The sequence below is a fragment of the Squalius cephalus genome (assembly GCF_949319135.1).
Source record: "Squalius cephalus genome assembly, chromosome: 1".
In the NCBI taxonomy this organism is placed as follows: Eukaryota; Metazoa; Chordata; class Actinopteri; order Cypriniformes; family Leuciscidae; genus Squalius; species Squalius cephalus.
In genome coordinates, this window is record NC_137122.1 from 22,473,568 (window position 1) to 22,489,681 (window position 16,114).

General features: G+C 33.9%; 2 protein-coding genes across 2 annotated transcripts in view; one reads left to right on the plus strand and one right to left on the minus strand.

Moving 5' to 3' along the window:
- Positions 1 to 7,017: 7,017 nt before the first annotated feature.
- Positions 7,018 to 16,114, minus strand: part of LOC307171322 (baculoviral IAP repeat-containing protein 2-like) — a gene marked incomplete at both ends in the record, with an annotated part of 41,978 nt that continues 32,881 nt past the window's right edge. Inside the window, one exon of the mRNA XM_079892870.1 lies at positions 7,018 to 7,994. Within this exon, the coding sequence (XP_079748996.1) occupies positions 7,018 to 7,994 (977 nt within the window). The remainder of the gene's footprint in view (positions 7,995 to 16,114) is intronic.
- Positions 8,001 to 9,035, plus strand: LOC307166126 (baculoviral IAP repeat-containing protein 2-like; the record flags this gene model as incomplete). The annotated part of the gene is made up of 1 exon (XM_079884304.1): positions 8,001 to 9,035. A coding segment is annotated over one exon (1,035 nt), but the record flags the coding sequence as incomplete, so codon positions are not given.

Here is a 16,114-nt window from a genome sequence, read left to right on the forward strand (position 1 = left end):
AATCCGTGCAGCCATCACGGAATCGCCCCAAATTCCGTGATGCAGCCACGGATATTACTCCAACGCAAGTCAATGACACTGACCTTCCGTGGTCCACACTGTTAACCCTTGCTGTAAAAAAAGGACAATATCATACCATTTTTCATTAAAACAGTAATATACCGTAGAAAACAAAACTAGCCTACAGGAATATACTGTGAATTAACAGTGCTCAAAGTCGACACTCAGAGGCTGTTTTCCCAATCACACCCTATACCCTCATTCACTATTCACTACATTAGTTCACTAATATAGTCCCCTTGACAGAGTGAATGAAAAGAAGTGAGTGAATTGAGAAACTGATGAACACCTGATAAGCAGAATCACTGAAGGACAGAGAAACAAGAACAGAAAAAAGAGAAACACAGAAACTACAACTGACTTCCAGCAACACTGAGTGTGAAACCAGTTTACAAACCAGTTTACGATTATTTCTTTCATACATGTACAAAAGTTCTTGTTGAGAATTAACAGAGATTGAGTTAATAATAAAATTTGTTGTCACCATGATTGAGATCAGTATTTGCTTTAGTTGGTCTCTTGTCCTTGGACTTCTTACCATTGATCTCTCTCTGACTGCTGTAACAGTGAGTTTATAAAACACATTTGTTATGGCAAGAAAAAGTCAAGAGGAAGATGATTACTTGTTTTTGGCTTTTGGGATAATTTAACATTCGTCCTGGACATGTCTGATTTTCAGAGCTTTCCTGTATATATTCTTTTGAATTTATGGGTATTTCATGTTTAGCATATTTATCTGTGAATCTACAACATGAAATCAACATTTCTGTAATCAGGTCTTCTGAAGAATATTGTAATCATATAGTGCATTAAAACATGATTAACTCCTGCTTGCTTCAGACACACACAGACATCAACAATCAGCACATGAATCTCAACAATGGTGACAATCAAAAGTTTCATGTCGCAATGCATGCTGGGTTCCAGGATAATATAAAACTCCCAGCATGCACTGCTGCATGAATAATAAAAAAAATATTGCCACCATTGTTGAGATTCATGTGCTAAATTGTGATATCTCTGTGTTTCTAAAATAAGGTGTAGCTCTGTTTCTTTTTGGTTTATGCGTGATGTGTTAAAAAAATAAGTCATTGTAATGTATTGCTGTGGTTTCACAGTGGTGATAATGTAACACTTTTGATTGAGGATTAAACTCTGAATGAATTCCTTAGTGAATGAACAGGCAATATGATGATTTTATCACCATAATCAACATAACCACAATCATTCATAAACTGTGTGTGTGCACAAGTGTGACTTGCACAAAAACAGCTCAAGCAGTAAAAAAAACACTAATGTTTTAGCATCGGCAACCCAACTAAAGCAAACACTGATCTCTATAATGGTAACTTCCAAACAAACATTTTTAATTAAACATCTCAATAACAACTTCTGTATGACAGAAATAAAGTCATACTGGTTAATAATAAGTGTAATAATAGAGAGAGGTTATAGTGCAGCATATGTCACTTTGAGTGATTTATGACCCTTAAGCCCCGCCCCCTTTTTGACGTGAGAATTTTCCCACGCTTGCCCCGCCCCTTTTCCAGCAGGGGATTTTTTTCCCACGCTTGCTCCACCCCTTTTGACCGGTGGCTTTTTTTCCCACGCTTGCTCCTCCCATATGGGCGTGAACAGAACCAGGGAGATATTATAAATTAAATGATATATTTAATAATATAAAACGTTGTATAAAAGTTAAAATACACATGTGTTTAGTGTTCTCACACATTTGTAAAATGTTAAAATGTCAATGAAAAGTTTAAATTGCATTATCTTAAAGCTATCAAAATGTATTAGTATTAAGACATTAAACAAATATTAAAACATATCAAGCGCATAAACACATACGTACATTTAAAAAACTGACTTATGTTTTTACAAGTCCGTTTTGTTGAAAGAAGAACAAAAGTTTTTTTTTATCCGTCTCCAAAGGCTTAGAGCTTTTAACACCAAAAATGACAAAATCCGAAAAAGTGAATAGTTCTATTTTCTAACATACATTTAAAGAAAAAGCTGTACTTTCACAATTACATTGTGTTTAAAGGTTAAAAGTTTAAATTATATTTTCTTAAAGATATCAAAATGTGTTAGTGTTAAAACATCTAAAACAACATTTTAAAGATGTTAAAAGTTTAAATTATATTTTCTTAAAGATATCAAAATGTGTTAGTATTAAAACATCTAAAACAACATTTTAAAGATGTTGAAACATTAATGAAAAAAGTTTAAATTATATTTTCTTAAAGATATCAAAATGTGTTAGTATTAAAACATCTAAAACAACATTTTATGTTAAAACATAAATGTTAAAACATTGAAAAAGCAATAATCAGCTCCGGACCGTGGGAATTTCCCATGGTCCCCTTCCCTACAAACACCCCCACCCCTCCCCACTTCTGGTCAGGTCATGTGACCGTGGGACATTTTCCCACGATCCACATTAAAACATCTAAAACAACATGTATTAAAATTATATCGAACAAATAGTTCTATTTTCTAATACATTTGAAGAAAAGTTGTACATTCACAATTACATAGTGTTTAAAGGTGTATAAAACATTGTTTAAAGTTTAAATTATATTTTCTTAAAGATATCTAAATGTGTTAGTATTAAAACATCTAAAACAACATTTTATGTTAAAACATAAATGTTTAAACACTGAAAATCAATGTTCAGTCATTTACAGAAGAGTATAACGGGTTAAGAGAGTTTTTCATTACAAAAAGATAATTTTTAAAAATGTTGAACCATAATCATTTAACTTTCACACATTATTTATAAAACGTTACATTTTACATAAAGTATCTTTAAAAGTGTATATTTTCTTAAAGATATAAAAAAAAATGCGTTAGCATTAAAACGCCTAAAACAACATTTTAAAGATGTTAAAACATTAATGAAAAAGTTTAAATTATATTTTCTTAAAGATATCAAAATGTGATAGTATTAAAACATCTAAAACAACATTTTATGTTAAAACATAAATGTTAAAACATTGAAAAAGCAATATTCACCTCCGGACCGTGGGAATTTCCCATGGTCCCCTTCCCTACAAACATCCCCACCCCTCCCCACTTCTGTATTGTTTAACAGATAACATCATGACAATGTATATTAAAACTTTTTTTAAGAAATGTACAATAAAGACATAATCAGAGATGAGATCAGTGTTTTTTTTGTTTTTTTTTTATTAAAAGAAGACAGATGTCATTTCATTTCATTCATGTATCCATCACTTTTAAAACATTAATGAAATAAGTTAAAATTGCATTTTTCTCTAAAAGAGTTATTAAAAATGAGTTAGCGTTATTTTAAGATGTTAAAAATCAATAATTTACAGAAAAGTAAATGTATCCATCCGCACAGTATTTGTAAAACTGTTACATAAAACACAAACTAGTTTAAAAACATTGTTAAAAAGCCTTACGTTTCACATACCATTTGTTGAAAGAGAGCCAAAAGGTATATCCAAAGGTATATTCCACATCAAATGTATATCGGAAATGTATATCCAAAAGGTATATCCAAGACCAAAGGTTTATCCAACAACAAGGATATATTCATGACCAGAGGTATATCCAAATATATATCCAAAAGGTATATCCAAGACCAAAGGCTTTATCCAACATTATGGGTATATCCGGATCCATAGGTTTAGAGATTTTATTTCCAAAAGTTGCAAAGTCTCGTGAGGAGCTCAATGAAACACGTCCACATGGTTACATCCCAAAAGTTAGACTGACCTCTGTGACATCTGCCCTGTAGCCACAGGTAGACCACTCCCACCCTAGACCCCTCCCACCCCTAGATACCTCCCACCCCTAGACCCCTCCCACACCATGACCCCTCCTACATCAAGATCCCTCCCAAGCCAACTATGTATTGGTACCAGATCAGTGAGTTGTTTTTAATTAAAGAAGAGTTTTGTTTTCCACATTAATTTAAAACTCTTTAAAAACAATATATGTATGAAGTTAAAATGCAATGGTTCAGTATTCGTACATTTTATGACGTTATCTGAAAAAAGTTTGAATGTGGCCCTTCACATTCAGATTTAGAAAACCGTTCAAAACAACATCAACAAAAAATAATGTGCAATCATTTTAAAACAAGTTCCATATGATACATCACTCATCGTAGGTAGACACATGAATGAGTATAGATCATGTGTAAACCTGAGTCTCAGACCCCCCCCCCCCCCCCCAACACTAAATAACATTTATAAAAAATAAAAGTTGTTTAAAGTTTAAAGTTAATTCATGTTTTAGTTAAGTTATATTCACTAACTTACTGATTTATTCACTCCTTGATAAGATAATCCACCTCACCCAATGGAGAAATCGATCATTGTTTGAGAATGCGTTTTGATGTAAAAAGTAATGAATCTGTTCAAAACTATCTGCTTTTAACTTTAAAACCGTGAAACATAAGCGGTAGGCAAACATTTTCCACACACACATGTAACACTTTCACATACAACTTTAATAATAAAATAACTTTAACTTGTAAAATGACACACCTTTAAAATACAAAGGTGTATAGGCTAGTATTTAAAACGCCAGGCCTATCAGAAAAATGTAAACAAGCTAGAATGTCTTTTTACGTATACAGATTTTAAAACACGTAAAAAAAAAAAAAAAAAAAAAAAAAAAAAAAAGGTCACCGTTAAATAATTTAAACCAACTTATAGGGTAGAATGCATTTCACAAATGAGTTTTAAAGATACCGGAAAAAGAAATGGTAAATTATATTTTTAAACAATGTTTCAAACGTGAGCATTTAACATATCGAACAACATCAGTTAAAAAATACGTAAAACGAATAGTTTTTAAGCAAAGCTTTTTAACATTACAATTCACTATAAACTTTTGTTTAGTTCTTAGCTAAAATATATCCTTCACTGTCCATGGAAAGCATAACATGAATGTGAAATCCGGTCTGTGAAGCCAAGTATACGTTGGTAAAAAATACTTATTCAAAACAATGTTTTAAATTTTGTACGTTTTATTTAATTTAGTTATTAATTCAGTATTAGATCTTTTTACTTATGTCTCATTGGAGGCCTCCGGATGACACAGATGTGACGTGACATCACAGTGTTTTCATTAAAGAAGACATATGTGCATTAATTACACTCATTACATATTAAACGTTAAAACAACAGTGAAATAAGTTAAAATTGCATTTTCTCTAAAAGAGTTATTTTAAGATGTTAAAACATTAAAAATACAACGTTCAGTCATATACAGAAAAGTAAAAACAACTTAAGAGAGTTTTTTTTTCATTTACAAAAAAAAAAAAAAAAAGATCTAACGTCCATACAGTATTTGTTAAACTTTTACATAAAACACAAACTAGTTTAAAAAGCCTTCCGTTTTTACATAACCAATTGTTAAAGACTCAGAGTTTAAAAGATATAAAAGTGTTTCCTTGTGCTGGAGCAGAGTAAAAGAATGTCCACTCACTCCAGAGATTTGCCAGGACTGACACTCTGTGAGGGCTGCACAGAGACCCACGCAAACCCCGCCCCTACCACCTCCCACAACAGGTGGCCCGTGGGAAAACCCAACAGCCCCTTTTCACCTCCCAAACAGAAAACACGACTGGTCACTTCAGAGTCCAAGTTGGAAATGACTACTGAAAGACGGGGCAGTGGGTCAAACAGACTCCGCCCCCTAACACACCCCTCTCAAAGCTGGGAGGCCGACAAAAAAACCTCTCAGTTAGGTTATTTATTTTTCTCATATAGTTATTTCTTTTTTTTATTCTCTATTTTTACAGACCTAAAATCATGATGCTTCAAAGTATGGATTGGAAGTAAATTACCAAAGACACAAACGACTTCAAACATTTATACAGTAGTGTGTTGCAAAAGCAGAATTCTTCTTTAAATAAAGATTTGCCTTTATTCATGCTTTAATTTCTTTAAAACAGTCTGATGACATGCAATATTTCTGTGGTTAATTGATTAGTAATGTTGCGAGAGGTTTCCTCATACGAGTAAAAACGCTTTAGATGTGTTTGTGACAAACCATTGTACTCACTTAGACCTTTTGAAAAAACATTAATACAACTCTTGCTTTACAAAAACTGGTATTACACTAAAACAAGACACAAAATTGTATATTTCATTTACCCCTACAGTTTTTTCTCAGTTAGGCATATAGTTATTTCTTTTTTATAAATTTTTCTAAAATCATGATGCTTCAAAGTATGGATTGGAAGTAAATTACCAAAGACACAAACGACTTCAAACATTTATACAGTAGTGTGTTGCAAAAGCAGAACTCGATCTACTATGCGTTGGGATAATCCAGACATAGCTTTACTAAAAGAAAATATTATGGAAGTCATTTTCAAACTGTGAGTAGGCTATGGTTCAACATGTAATTATATCATATTTTATATATTAATATCATGGTTCCATGTTGTTTTAATGTTTGTTTGTTTGTTATTAACTAATACCTTTTTTAACTAACACTTCAACATCCTGCACAAATTAAAGAAACGTATGAGCTAAGGATGACTCTGACCCCCAAATAAACGGGTAATGGAGTGCTCACAGTCTACAATATACAGTTAGATATTCTCCTACTTCGTATGTGTGTAAATAGTTGTGCTAAATTCTTTGGGTGTATTTTTTACACATCAACATATTTGTCACACCGTAGCGATGCATCACGGTCTTGTAAAGCCGGACTAACTTTAAAACACCATCTGTGTCACTAAACAACATGGTTAAGCTAATGAATTACAGTTGATACGTGGTATTTTTACGTGAAAGGAGGGAAAGGAATATTGAACATATAAAAATAAAAATATTTTAACCTATCGTCAATTTCAATTGTTAGATAAATCATCTAACAATCAACAGTTATATGTGAAACAATTAGAGTTGGTGTAAATTTGCACATCCAAAAACTGTTGTTACTTGGATGATAAATATCTTCACTTTATAATAGGAAAGTACGGACAGCGCCTTTGACCAATCCTCTACATATGGGGCACTTGCGCAGAGAAGGCGCACATTCTTTGCACACAACTAGGTGACCACAGGGGATGAAGACAATGTTCACTTCCTTATCCATGCAAACTTTGCATGTGCGCTCCTCTTGAAGTCTTCTTAACTGTTCCTCCATAGGCAAGTCTGAAAGATCTTGACTCGGTGATGCAGCTTCATTTGTCTGGGCCAACAGTTCTCTCAGCAGGCAGACATCATTCTTCTTGATCCAGTTGCGGAAGACCTCTGCTGCCACATTTCCTTTCGACAGGACTAACTCAATGAGCTGCCCTGTCTGCTGCTTGACTGTAGTGCAGTTACGAATAATGCCATACTCTTTCTGTGAGATGATGTTCTCCTCTAGAAGATGGTCCATTAAGCTCTGCACACTTTTTAGCTGCTGTGACATGACATGATGATGTTTCTTAAGAAAAGTAAAACCATCTGATGCCATTTCCTCAGCAAGAAGCTCTCGCTCCTCCTCTCTCTTCTCATCTTCTGCACTTAGTAAAACAGACACCAACTCTTGAACGGTTTTGTAATTTTCTCCACTTGCGAGAATTTTGCTTTGAACATTTTGCTTCACCAGGCCACGCTCAAATCCCATCTCTAAAGCAGACTTCACCACAGGATTGTTCATCATCACTGCATCTTCTGAACGGTCTTCTCCAGGACCCAGGTGTACAACAGGTGGAATAACAAACTCTCTTGAGTTGCTGTCTCCATTAGTCAATAGCTGTTCAAATAGTCTTGGAAATCTTGCTTGAATCTGATGAACAAACTCTTGGCCCTTTTCTTGCAACAGGTATTCACATCTTGGAAACCACTTGGCATGTTCTACCCATGGATCATCACCAGGCTCCCAACATCTGAGTCCACCATCACAACAAAAGCATTTCACGTCATCACGACGACCAACATAGTAAAAACCTGCTCACATTTGTCTACTGGCCCTCAAGAATAACTGTTCGACCAGACCAATTGGCTAAGGCTGGTTTTTACTATGTTGGTCGTCGTGATGACGTGAAATGCTTTTGTTGTGATGGTGGACTCAGATGTTGGGAGCCTGGTGATGATCCATGGGTAGAACATGCCAAGTGGTTTCCAAGATGTGAATACCTGTTGCAAGAAAAGGGCCAAGAGTTTGTTCATCAGATTCAAGCAAGATTTCCAAGACTATTTGAACAGCTATTGACTAATGGAGACAGCAACTCAAGAGAGTTTGTTATTCCACCTGTTGTACACCTGGGTCCTGGAGAAGACCGTTCAGAAGATGCAGTGATGATGAACAATCCTGTGGTGAAGTCTGCTTTAGAGATGGGATTTGAGCGTGGCCTGGTGAAGCAAAATGTTCAAAGCAAAATTCTCGCAAGTGGAGAAAATTACAAAACCGTTCAAGAGTTGGTGTCTGTTTTACTAAGTGCAGAAGATGAGAAGAGAGAGGAGGAGCGAGAGCTTCTTGCTGAGGAAATGGCATCAGATGGTTTTACTTTTCTTAAGAAACATCATCATGTCATGTCACAGCAGCTAAAAAGTGTGCAGAGCTTAATGGACCATCTTCTAGAGGAGAACATCATCTCACAGAAAGAGTATGGCATTATTCGTAACTGCACTACAGTCAAGCAGCAGACAGGGCAGCTCATTGAGTTAGTCCTGTCGAAAGGAAATGTGGCAGCAGAGGTCTTCCGCAACTGGATCAAGAAGAATGATGTCTGCCTGCTGAGAGAACTGTTGGCCCAGACAAATGAAGCTGCATCACCGAGTCAAGATCTTTCAGACTTGCCTATGGAGGAACAGTTAAGAAGACTTCAAGAGGAGCGCACATGCAAAGTTTGCATGGATAAGGAAGTGAACATTGTCTTCATCCCCTGTGGTCACCTAGTTGTGTGCAAAGAATGTGCGCCTTCTCTGCGCAAGTGCCCCATATGTAGAGGATTGGTCAAAGGCGCTGTCCGTACTTTCCTATTATAAAGTGAAGATATTTATCATCCAAGTAACAACAGTTTTTGGATGTGCAAATTTACACCAACTCTAATTGTTTCACATATAACTGTTGATTGTTAGATGATTTATCTAACAATTGAAATTGACGATAGGTTAAAATATTTTTATTTTTATATGTTCAATATTCCTTTCCCTCCTTTCACGTAAAAATACCACGTATCAACTGTAATTCATTAGCTTAACCATGTTGTTTAGTGACACAGATGGTGTTTTAAAGTTAGTCCGGCTTTACAAGACCGTGATGCATCGCTACGGTGTGACAAATATGTTGATGTGTAAAAAATACACCCAAAGAATTTAGCACAACTATTTACACACATACGAAGTAGGAGAATATCTAACTGTATATTGTAGACTGTGAGCACTCCATTACCCGTTTATTTGGGGGTCAGAGTCATCCTTAGCTCATACGTTTCTTTAATTTGTGCAGGATGTTGAAGTGTTAGTTAAAAAAGGTATTAGTTAATAACAAACAAACAAACATTAAAACAACATGGAACCATGATATTAATATATAAAATATGATATAATTACATGTTGAACCATAGCCTACTCACAGTTTGAAAATGACTTCCATAATATTTTCTTTTAGTAAAGCTATGTCTGGATTATCCCAACGCATAGTAGATCGAGTTCTGCTTTTGCAACACACTACTGTATAAATGTTTGAAGTCGTTTGTGTCTTTGGTAATTTACTTCCAATCCATACTTTGAAGCATCATGATTTTAGAAAAATTTATAAAAAAGAAATAACTATATGCCTAACTGAGAAAAAACTGTAGGGGTAAATGAAATATACAATTTTGTGTCTTGTTTTAGTGTAATACCAGTTTTTGTAAAGCAAGAGTTGTATTAATGTTTTTTCAAAAGGTCTAAGTGAGTACAATGGTTTGTCACAAACACATCTAAAGCGTTTTTACTCGTATGAGGAAACCTCTCGCAACATTACTAATCAATTAACCACAGAAATATTGCATGTCATCAGACTGTTTTAAAGAAATTAAAGCATGAATAAAGGCAAATCTTTATTTAAAGAAGAATTCTGCTTTTGCAACACACTACTGTATAAATGTTTGAAGTCGTTTGTGTCTTTGGTAATTTACTTCCAATCCATACTTTGAAGCATCATGATTTTAGGTCTGTAAAAATAGAGAATAAAAAAAAGAAATAACTATATGAGAAAAATAAATAACCTAACTGAGAGGTTTTTTTGTCGGCCTCTCAGCTTTGAGAGGGGTGTGTTAGGGGGCGGAGTCTGTTTGACCCACTGCCCCGTCTTTCAGTAGTCATTTCCAACTTGGACTCTGAAGTGACCAGTCGTGTTTTCTGTTTGGGAGGTGAAAAGGGGCTGTTGGGTTTTCCCACGGGCCACCTGTTGTGGGAGGTGGTAGGGGCGGGGTTTGCGTGGGTCTCTGTGCAGCCCTCACAGAGTGTCAGTCCTGGCAAATCTCTGGAGTGAGTGGACATTCTTTTACTCTGCTCCAGCACAAGGAAACACTTTTATATCTTTTAAACTCTGAGTCTTTAACAATTGGTTATGTAAAAACGGAAGGCTTTTTAAACTAGTTTGTGTTTTATGTAAAAGTTTAACAAATACTGTATGGACGTTAGATCTTTTTTTTTTTTTTTTTGTAAATGAAAAAAAAACTCTCTTAAGTTGTTTTTACTTTTCTGTATATGACTGAACGTTGTATTTTTAATGTTTTAACATCTTAAAATAACTCTTTTAGAGAAAATGCAATTTTAACTTATTTCACTGTTGTTTTAACGTTTAATATGTAATGAGTGTAATTAATGCACATATGTCTTCTTTAATGAAAACACTGTGATGTCACGTCACATCTGTGTCATCCGGAGGCCTCCAATGAGACATAAGTAAAAAGATCTAATACTGAATTAATAACTAAATTAAATAAAACGTACAAAATTTAAAACATTGTTTTGAATAAGTATTTTTTACCAACGTATACTTGGCTTCACAGACCGGATTTCACATTCATGTTATGCTTTCCATGGACAGTGAAGGATATATTTTAGCTAAGAACTAAACAAAAGTTTATAGTGAATTGTAATGTTAAAAAGCTTTGCTTAAAAACTATTCGTTTTACGTATTTTTTAACTGATGTTGTTCGATATGTTAAATGCTCACGTTTGAAACATTGTTTAAAAATATAATTTACCATTTCTTTTTCCGGTATCTTTAAAACTCATTTGTGAAATGCATTCTACCCTATAAGTTGGTTTAAATTATTTAACGGTGACCTTTTTTTTTTTTTTTTTTTTTTTTTTTTTTTTACGTGTTTTAAAATCTGTATACGTAAAAAGACATTCTAGCTTGTTTACATTTTTCTGATAGGCCTGGCGTTTTAAATACTAGCCTATACACCTTTGTATTTTAAAGGTGTGTCATTTTACAAGTTAAAGTTATTTTATTATTAAAGTTGTATGTGAAAGTGTTACATGTGTGTGTGGAAAATGTTTGCCTACCGCTTATGTTTCACGGTTTTAAAGTTAAAAGCAGATAGTTTTGAACAGATTCATTACTTTTTACATCAAAACGCATTCTCAAACAATGATCGATTTCTCCATTGGGTGAGGTGGATTATCTTATCAAGGAGTGAATAAATCAGTAAGTTAGTGAATATAACTTAACTAAAACATGAATTAACTTTAAACTTTAAACAACTTTTATTTTTTATAAATGTTATTTAGTGTTAGGGGGGGGGGGTCTGAGACTCAGGTTTACACATGATCTATACTCATTCATGTGTCTACCTACGATGAGTGATGTATCATATGGAACTTGTTTTAAAATGATTGCACATTATTTTTTGTTGATGTTGTTTTGAACGGTTTTCTAAATCTGAATGTGAAGGGCCACATTCAAACTTTTTTCAGATAACGTCATAAAATGTACGAATACTGAACCATTGCATTTTAACTTCATACATATATTGTTTTTAAAGAGTTTTAAATTAATGTGGAAAACAAAACTCTTCTTTAATTAAAAACAACTCACTGATCTGGTACCAATACATAGTTGGCTTGGGAGGGATCTTGATGTAGGAGGGGTCATGGTGTGGGAGGGGTCTAGGGGTGGGAGGTATCTAGGGGTGGGAGGGGTCTAGGGTGGGAGTGGTCTACCTGTGGCTACAGGGCAGATGTCACAGAGGTCAGTCTAACTTTTGGGATGTAACCATGTGGACGTGTTTCATTGAGCTCCTCACGAGACTTTGCAACTTTTGGAAATAAAATCTCTAAACCTATGGATCCGGATATACCCTTAATGTTGGATAAAGCCTTTGGTCTTGGATATACCTTTTGGATATATATTTGGATATACCTCTGGTCATGAATATATCCTTGTTGTTGGATAAACCTTTGGTCTTGGATATACCTTTTGGATATATATTTGGATATACCTCTGGTCATGAATATATCCTTGTTGTTGGATAAACCTTTGGTCTTGGATATACCTTTTGGATATACATTTCCGATATACATTTGATGTGGAATATACCTTTGGATATACCTTTTGGCTCTCTTTCAACAAATGGTATGTGAAACGTAAGGCTTTTTAACAATGTTTTTAAACTAGTTTGTGTTTTATGTAACAGTTTTACAAATACTGTGCGGATGGATACATTTACTTTTCTGTAAATTATTGATTTTTAACATCTTAAAATAACGCTAACTCATTTTTAATAACTCTTTTAGAGAAAAATGCAATTTTAACTTATTTCATTAATGTTTTAAAAGTGATGGATACATGAATGAAATGAAATGACATCTGTCTTCTTTTAATAAAAAAAAAACAAAAAAAACACTGATCTCATCTCTGATTATGTCTTTATTGTACATTTCTTAAAAAAAGTTTTAATATACATTGTCATGATGTTATCTGTTAAACAATACAGAAGTGGGGAGGGGTGGGGATGTTTGTAGGGAAGGGGACCATGGGAAATTCCCACGGTCCGGAGGTGAATATTGCTTTTTCAATGTTTTAACATTTATGTTTTAACATAAAATGTTGTTTTAGATGTTTTAATACTATCACATTTTGATATCTTTAAGAAAATATAATTTAAACTTTTTCATTAATGTTTTAACATCTTTAAAATGTTGTTTTAGGCGTTTTAATGCTAACGCATTTTTTTTTATATCTTTAAGAAAATATACACTTTTAAAGATACTTTATGTAAAATGTAACGTTTTATAAATAATGTGTGAAAGTTAAATGATTATGGTTCAACATTTTTAAAAATTATCTTTTTGTAATGAAAAACTCTCTTAACCCGTTATACTCTTCTGTAAATGACTGAACATTGATTTTCAGTGTTTAAACATTTATGTTTTAACATAAAATGTTGTTTTAGATGTTTTAATACTAACACATTTAGATATCTTTAAGAAAATATAATTTAAACTTTAAACAATGTTTTATACACCTTTAAACACTATGTAATTGTGAATGTACAACTTTTCTTCAAATGTATTAGAAAATAGAACTATTTGTTCGATATAATTTTAATACATGTTGTTTTAGATGTTTTAATGTGGATCGTGGGAAAATGTCCCACGGTCACATGACCTGACCAGAAGTGGGGAGGGGTGGGGGTGTTTGTAGGGAAGGGGACCATGGGAAATTCCCACGGTCCGGAGCTGATTATTGCTTTTTCAATGTTTTAACATTTATGTTTTAACATAAAATGTTGTTTTAGATGTTTTAATACTAACACATTTTGATATCTTTAAGAAAATATAATTTAAACTTTTTTCATTAATGTTTCAACATCTTTAAAATGTTGTTTTAGATGTTTTAATACTAACACATTTTGATATCTTTAAGAAAATATAATTTAAACTTTTAACATCTTTAAAATGTTGTTTTAGATGTTTTAACACTAACACATTTTGATATCTTTAAGAAAATATAATTTAAACTTTTAACCTTTAAACACAATGTAATTGTGAAAGTACAGCTTTTTCTTTAAATGTATGTTAGAAAATAGAACTATTCACTTTTTCGGATTTTGTCATTTTTGGTGTTAAAAGCTCTAAGCCTTTGGAGACGGATAAAAAAAAAACTTTTGTTCTTCTTTCAACAAAACGGACTTGTAAAAACATAAGTCAGTTTTTTAAATGTACGTATGTGTTTATGCGCTTGATATGTTTTAATATTTGTTTAATGTCTTAATACTAATACATTTTGATAGCTTTAAGATAATGCAATTTAAACTTTTCATTGACATTTTAACATTTTACAAATGTGTGAGAACACTAAACACATGTGTATTTTAACTTTTATACAACGTTTTATATTATTAAATATATCATTTAATTTATAATATCTCCCTGGTTCTGTTCACGCCCATATGGGAGGAGCAAGCGTGGGAAAAAAAGCCACCGGTCAAAAGGGGTGGAGCAAGCGTGGGAAAAAAATCCCCTGCTGGAAAAGGGGCGGGGCAAGCGTGGGAAAATTCTCACGTCAAAAAGGGGGCGGGGCTTAAGGGTCATAAATCACTCAAAGTGACATATGCTGCACTATAACCTCTCTCTAATAATGTGTAATGTCTGGAAGTCAGTTGTAGTTCTTGTGTTTCTCTATTTTCTGTTCTTGTGTTCCTCTTTCCTTCAGTGACTCTGCTTGTTAACAGCAGGTGTTCATCACTAATGCTCAACAATCACTTACATATTCTCTTAATTATCTCACTGCAACACTGCGTCAGTGTTACTGTTTACTCTTTGTAGTGTGGATTTCCCTGTGGGGTTGAAAGGGTTAACAGTGTAAGATAAAAAGACACACCCACAAAATGTATTTTAACAGTAATAAACTGTAAGTTTTAAAACAGGTTTATACTGGCAACACTGTTGCCAGTATTTTACTGTAAAATCTTGTTTTTTGGGTCACCATTGTGCAGAAGAGTAGAGCCTGTGCTTCAGTCCAGGAGAAGATCTACAAACATTGATGATATGCTGCATGTTGCTTTATTTAACAGGCGGTGACTGTAGTTGCTGGTCCAGTGGAAATCTCTTTATTTACCAAGATTTTTTTGTGGTTTCAAAAGAAATAAGTTCACAGTAATACTTTGTTCACTTTATTAATGCATTATAAATTTTAGTTAATACATTTAAATGACAGTTGGTTAATTTAAGACAGTCGGTTTCTGCAAGTGAAATTAGTTAACTCGAGTTTTAGTGCATTTTTACAGAAACAAACTAGAATACAGTAAAGTACTGTACAATTAACAGTATTTTACTGGCAACAGTGTTGCCAGTATTTTACTGTAAAAAAACCCGGTAAGGTCTAACAGTGCACACACGGATACCCGTTTCAATGACGGAGTACAGATCTCACTCAATCGACGTGCTTTCTCATTTGGAAATGCAACATTTGAAGTATTTGTGAACTTTTCCAACATCAAATGCCATAATGATGTTAACCTGACTGTTATTGAAGCTATTGCATTGTCCTGTCATCATAAAATTTCGGTTTGTTTGCCTAACCAAAGTCCCGTGATGGCACCACGGACCTCAACAACCTGACCTCACTCATGGACGTTATGTTGCTGGCTTGTTTAGGAACTTATAAGCTTTAGGTCGACTGTGTTGCAATGGCATGTAATTAACTTGACATTTTGTCTCGTCCTGTCATCATAAAATCCAGTTTGATGGTGTTTTACACCTATTGCTCGCTTGGCTATAGTCAGATCTAAAATCTGTGATAGGAGCACGGAGTGAGTCTGTGTTGAGACCACGGATAACTCCAACGCGCAAGTCAATGACACTCATCTTCCGTGGTCCACACACGGATATCCGACCGTTTCAATGACAGAGAACAGATCTCACTCAATGGACGTGCTTTCTCATTTGGAAACACAACATTTTAAGTATTTATTTATTTTCCAACACCAAATACCATAAAGACTTTAACCTCTCTGTTATTGTAGCTATTGCATTGTCCAGCCATCATAAAAATTCAGTCTGATTCTGTTAGCCTAACTGAAGTCCCGTGATGGCATCACGGACCTCAACAACCTGACCTC